Below are 6971 nucleotides of genomic sequence, written 5' to 3' on the forward strand. Positions count from 1 at the left end.
AAAAAAAAGACCAAACAAACTAAAATATTTATTATAAAACAAAAAATATGTATTATAAACAAGTAGATTTTTAAATAAAGCTTGCATTATAAAATAAAAAAATAACATATGTATTATAAAACTAAATAAATATATATTTTAAAGCAAAAATAAATATATATTTTAAAATAAAATTGAAAACCAATTCAAGTCTTTAGGTTGTTTGTTTTATATGTCTCTATGTGACTTCCTCAGGCTTCATGAACCAGTGTGCAAGATGCACTAAAGAAGTGAAGGACATCGCCCTCATAGAGGCCTCGGTAGCAGCTATACAGAAAACACAGCAGGACATCCAGAGGCAAGTACAGCCTGAGACATACTGTATTCAGCATTATGCTATTCAGTATCGTCTATTAATCACACTGATCCCTGCATCTCAATCCCTGTATCTTCAGAAACCTGAGTGCACTGGGTCGTCAGATCACGCGGCACAAGACAGCAGAGGAGAGCAAGTCCTTGAGCGCCCGCCACTGTCTCATCCTCTGCATGCTGTTGCTCTTCCAGCTACTCATCAACTACGTCTTCACTTGAGATGCTGTCACCTAGAGACCATCGCCTAGCAATAAACACAGCCAAACTATCACCGTCACATAGCCCCTTGAATGCCCCGCCGTGTTGTTGCTACTGACTGTAGCCGCACCATAAAGCACTAAGCACTTCAATTAGAGAGAAAGAGACTCTTGTTTTAATTAATATGACCGATAATCATTTCAGAGTGGATGTAAAACGCTGTACTGCCACTCTCGGTAAGTGACGTGTTCCCTCTTTCCTATGTACTTCCCTTTCTCTGCAATATAGTATTTATGGCATATTTGAATGCAGTTGAATGGGTTTGTGTGTCTATGTTCACGTTACCCACAAACTCATCTTCCATTTATACACCGGGCCTTAATACTGATGCCAAAAAGGGGAAAAAAAGAAGCGAAAAGTCAATGAAGTCCGCCAGTGCAATTTTATTATGCTTTCAAGTCAACGACTGACCACACAAATTTGCTCATTTTATTATTTTACCAAAACAGTGTTTCTGTATAGAACAGTACAAAGAAGAGTAAATGTTTACAAACTTGATTGTACACAAAGGAAAAAATGCTCTGACACCAAATGCGTTGTGTAGATTTAGATGAAGTTAACAGAATTGGAGAGGACTATGATAACAGAATGAACAATCAGCCATAGGGCTGTGGCAAGCTGGTTTAACATTTAATCCTTAAAACGTACTAGTATCTAGTTTCATACTACTGGTACTTATATTTTAGCCACTAGTATCTATTCCATTAAGTACTAGTACTTATTCATTAGCTACTAGTTCTTAGGTGCTAGTGCTTCATCATTAGCTACTAGTGCTTAATCATTAGCCTTTAGTGTTTATTTATTAGCTACTAGTTCTAATTCATTAGCTACTAGTTCTAATTCATTAGCTGCTAGTTCTTATTCATTAGCTGCTAGTTCTTATTCTTTAGCTACTAGTGCTTCATCATTAGCTACTAGTGCTTAATCATTAGCCTTTAGTGTTTGTTTATTTATTAGCTACTAGTTCTAATTCATTAGCTACTAGTTTTTATTCATTAGCTACTAGTTCTTATTCTTTAGCTACTAGTGCTTATTCATTAACTACTAGTTCTTATTCTTTGCATTACTCGTTCTTATTCATTAGCTACTAGTGCTTATAGCCACTAGTAACTTTTTAAAGGTACTTTTACTTATTCATTCTTACTCGTTCTTATTTCAGCAGTAACTAGTAACCATTCTATTGTTACTAGTAACGCTTTTCAAATTTTTGACATTGACTTCTATGGGAATCTGTCATTCACATATCAACTATTTAGTACTAGTTTTATGTTATGACTAGTCAGAATAGCCACTGTAGCGTTCAATTAAAAATCATACTAGTAATATTTGGTTAAGTACTAGTATCTAATAAGTACTAGTATCTATTTAATAAATAGGAGTATCTAATGAATAAGTCCTAGTATCCAATAAATAATAACTAGTATCTAATAATAGGTACTAGTATGTAAAAAAAGAAGTACTAGTACCTAATGAACAACTACTAGTATATAAAAAAGTACTAGTAATCTTATGTCACAATCTTATGTTATGGCCACTGTAGAGTTCAATTAAAAATCGAACTAGTAAAATTTGAAATAACTACTAGTATCTAATAAATGTGTACTAGTATGTAATAAATAGCTTGTATCTAATAAAAAAAGGTACTAGTATGTATTTAATAGGTACTAGTAGCATGAAAATAAATATTAGTACATTGTAAGGATTAAATGTTAAACCGGCTTGCCATAATAAGAATATTCATATTCATGACTGTTTGTTGGGCATTGGGTAGGTCAGTCACAATAGGGACATGTGAGGCCTTCTGGGAAGTTCCAGTTCATTGATTTTGTTCATTCAATAACGAAGGTGTGACCGAGTAATTGAAAGTGTATATATTTGTTTGGAAAATTTGAAATTGAGAATGTATTTATTTGATAATTTCACTTGATTTGTTTTATATATAATAATCGTATTGTTTTTAAGAACACATTCATTCAGGTTTTCTGGGAGCAAGTACAGTCAAGCATCAAATCCCTTTCTCTTCCTGAGGTTTTTGTTGTTGTGAAGTTTGTTGTGACCCCTTAGTGGGGAAATATTAAGGTCAAAGTACAAAACTTCACATGCAGGATTCATATAGGAAATTTGTGCTTGAATGATGCTTGAGCTCCTGAGCCATAGTTCAACCCATTGAAATTTACAATTATTTTTCATTTCCTTTTTTTCCTTTTTTACAGAGCACAGTACAATGTTATCTTGTCTGAAAACTGAAATGAATGAGATGTCAATGGCTCACTGTTTATTAACGATTGTTGCAATTACAGCACCACAGTAAAGTTTTACATTTCGACATGTTGCTTTGTCCTTTTTGAAACATTTGCATGCACAATAAAGAACACGTTAAGATCGGTTTTACAAAGAGTTTTACCATTTTTGCCACTATTTGAAAGCCATAAACTCCCTAATAGTTGTAATGTGTATTATATGTAGCCAGTGTTTTGTTATTAATTTGAAACAACCAAATACACTCAGAAAGTCAGCTGGAGGTTATCCTAACTTTAAGTAGTTATTCTTTTAAAGAAGATTCTTTTAAAGAATTCTTAAGTATTCACTCAAAACACCTCAGCAACATGCTAACCCTCAAAAGACATTAGCAACGTGCTAGCAGTAGCTAATCACTTAAGGTGCATCCAGAAGTGTTTACCATCTTAATCGTCTGAGTACATTCTACATTTGATAAGAAATAAAGTTAACGTGGGTTAAAAAGTATTTTCCATATAGAATGAATGAAATCCAGATGTACTACATTTGTCTTATTGCTATTGTCATGGGACTTTGGGTTTTGTCCCTTCACTGCCATTCACAACTCCTCTCCCGTAGCCTCATGGGATAATAAAGTGTCCAATCGATGCGCATTTCAGAATCTCGCCGGAAATGGTAGGTTATCTGTGTTTTTCACCTACTGTTTTATGAATACTGTGAATTTGGACAGTACTTGTAGTACCTGTCTCATATTTTTTCTTGCATTCTATATAGTAGGGAGGTAGATCTATTCGGAAGCAACATTAAAACACCTTAGCAACATGCAAACAACCACTCAGAACACCTTAGCAACTGTTTCGCAATACCCTGGCAAGCACCGATAACACCATTGCAGTGCTCTAACAATGAGAACACCTTAACAACATGCTAACAACACTCAGAACACCAAAGTAACTGCTTCACAATGCCCTGACACTCACCTAAACACACTAGCTATCATCTGTGCATAAGAGATGGGTAAAAAGTTCAAGGTCTTTTTTTTTTTTGGTTCAACGGCCTTCACAGTTGGAGTTTTCATTTTGTTGTCACAGCAGGCAGTCCTAGGGCTTGTTGGGACATGGTAAAAAAGTGTGTATACTTCTGAAAATCCCCTTCCTTCATCCACTTCCTTGAGTAAATGCAGGCCTGTGGAATGAAAGGGCAATATTTGCGGTCTGCTGTCTGATCTGGTCAAAACAAAATAGAAATAAGAGACAACCTGCATCAATACCTGTGGGTATATAGTTAAGTTTTTCACAGAAACTATGACTGTAGAAAAAGCCTCCAGGCAGAGGTTGGGTGTGGTTTTTTGGGAGCGTATGAGTCAGCGATCCACTTTTAAGCAATACACCATCAAATACAGCTGTAGGTTAGAAGACAAGTGCTATTTTAGTTCAACATCTCATCCATGATCCCTTGGTTTCAGGATGTCATGTTGCACAGTGATGTTAATCCAGTCTCTAGGGATACCAGTACAGAAACGCATAAAGATAGCCAGCATTTTTTAGCCTTGAGTCGTCTGATAAACGTTTACTTGGTAACTGTTTGTTTATTCGTCTTCATGGTGAACATTCAGTTTATAATGCCAATTGTCGGCCTATCACACTAATGGACAAGTCTAGGAGGGACAACGGTAGTTGCAACTACGCCAGGGCCTACAGGCTACATATCTGCGAGTGGGCGCATACACTGGACCTTTGTGCTCTGATACGTGCGGGGGAAGACGGAAACGCTCTGAAAATGCAGGGCTTAATTAGGTCACATGTGTGCTGGACTCTACACAAAAGAATTCCCTCCTCCTACAGCTGTGTAATATGCTTTCTGGGAAACAAACATGAACTTAAGATTCAATGCCTGAGGACAAAGTGTCTATCAAATGATTGAACCTCAATAGATCCTTTTAGGTGGACATGACCCATACGTGATTGAAAGTAGAGCGTGCGTGGGTGTTCTGACAGTACTTCTGCAAGTCAAGACCCTTGGAGGCATGGCAGGACTCCTGGGTTCTTACTGTCACACCTTTCTTTGTTAGCGGTTTCTGGATGCTCTTGGCATGGCTCCAGTCCCAAGGCCTGCAAAGAGTCTTTGTTCGGTTGTAATGTCCCCTGTGTAGTCATAAATTTGGAGATTTGCTCTTTTGGAATGTGACTTGCATGTTGACTCTGCATGTTCTCCCCAAGTTTCTGTGGGTTTCTTCTGGATGTTTTGATTTCCCCTAAATCCAAAAACAGATTTTGGATATACTAAATTGTCTATAGGTGAGTCCAGGGTGTTTTCCTGTCTATGGCTTGAGAGGCTGGTATTGGCTCCAGCATCTCCGTGACCCTACATAGGACATGCAATTTGCAAGATAGACTGATGGATGTTAGTCCATCTAAAAGGGCCATTAGGCCATGAAGGGGCAGTCGTGGCCTAATGGATATAGAGTCGGACTTGTAACCCGAAGGTCACGGGTTTGAGTCTCAGGTCCGGCAGGAATTGTTGGTGAGGGAAGTGAATAACCAGCGCTCTCTCCACCCTCAATACCATGACTGAGGTGAGACCCTTGAGCGAGGCACCGAACCCCCAACTGCTCCCAAGGTGCCGCAGCATTGGCTGCCCACTGGTGTGTGTGTGTGTGTGTGTGTGTGTGTGTGTGTGTGTGTGTGTGTGTTCACTGTACTTGGCCACATGTCACTTCACTTTTTTCACTTAAAAGGGGGGAGGGGTATGTTGGGTTTTAACTGCTAACCCTCTCTTAGAAGTTGTCACTGTAGAAACACCGACAATATTAAAGTTAAAAAAGGGAAGCTTAGCCTCACTGATGGACTAGTTGAATTTTGGACAACTGACTACTGAATCACTAGTCTGAACCTCTGGTCGCTCTGGATAAAAGCATCCGCTACACTGTTGGAGTGCTGACCTAGCAGTTAGTGCACATGCTCGGACATGTTGAGCCATGGTGCTTTTGCAAGTGATGGGAGTTTGAACCTGATTCTATGATTTCCAGAATCCATTCCCCACTTTTCTCGCCAGTGTTGAGAAAGTCTTGTTAAAAAGAAAGTCTGCTGTCTTTCATTTTATAGAAAGTGTCAAACTTTCAAGAACTTTTAATTTATTATGGACCACTACAATGGCTTATAAAGTGAGAGATGAGGGTGCAGGACACTAAATCTAGACTTAGGTGTGTTGGGAGGACAAGGTGTTGACTAGTTTGGGTTGTTCTTGTGGATGTTTGCCAAGTAATTACCACTCCTGAGCTTCCTCGATCTGAGCCATCTCAGATTACAGAGCACAAGGAGGCGTCAGAGTCATACCTTGACATGTTCACTAAGTCAGAGCAGGGATCGCTTGCATACAGAAAGACACACATTCAGACAAATTCGTTATATTTTCAGACACATTCGTTATATTTTCAGACACATTCATTATATTTTAGTCTACAGAAGCAATAAAAAATCGGTTTGTTTTGAATAGGGATTTATTTAACCACAGGGTACAATAAGTGAAACTGTAGTTTCTGTGCAGAATAATTAGGCATAACAAACATTATTATTACTATTACTCATATTTAGGGTTAGGATTTGAATCCTTAACCTTTAGCATTCAGGTTTGCTGCAGAACTTGTCCTGTACTGTTTGTGCTACATCACATAGATATTTTATTTATGCTTCTTCACTTGGGGAACATTGAATTAACATTAAACCAACACTGAATTAACAAACTAGTAATACTGAATCGAAGTTGAAACAATGCTTATTCAACCGTTAAACAATGCTGATTCAGTGACTCACACACAAACTACTGAATCAATGCAAATCAATACTCAATCAACATTAAACCCACACAGACTTAAATGCTGAATTAATACTGAATCAACACTGAAATATTGGATTTGCATGTAAAAAAGCGCTATTCTTTTGCACATCTTAAAATGACATGTTAGGCCTGAAATCCAACAGGCCTGACTGTCATATCATCAGTCTTGGAAATGCCACTTGGCCAATCAAATTTAAGGAACAGAACTAATTGTTGTATAATGAAGAATTACAGTGCAGTGTTCATAATTTACATTAGATTATCTGGACTGATTATTTTGGATGAGT

The 6971-nt window shown here is 37.6% G+C and overlaps 1 protein-coding gene across 1 annotated transcript in view; it reads left to right on the forward strand.

Moving 5' to 3' along the window:
* The window catches only part of LOC107688553 (oxysterol-binding protein-related protein 5-like), a 14554-nt gene extending 13104 nt beyond the window's left edge, over positions 1–1450 (forward strand). Inside the window, exons 19-20 of the mRNA XM_016486251.1 lie at positions 235–337; positions 435–1450. Coding sequence (XP_016341737.1) covers positions 235–337; positions 435–570 — 239 coding nt within the window. The 3' untranslated portion in view covers positions 571–1450. The remainder of the gene's footprint in view (positions 1–234; positions 338–434) is intronic.
* The last annotated feature ends 5521 nt before the right edge of the window (positions 1451–6971 follow it).

The sequence above is a fragment of the Sinocyclocheilus anshuiensis genome, unplaced genomic scaffold, assembly GCF_001515605.1.
Source record: "Sinocyclocheilus anshuiensis isolate Anshui unplaced genomic scaffold, SAMN03320099.WGS_v1.1 scaffold521, whole genome shotgun sequence".
Lineage (NCBI taxonomy): Eukaryota > Metazoa > Chordata > Actinopteri > Cypriniformes > Cyprinidae > Sinocyclocheilus > Sinocyclocheilus anshuiensis.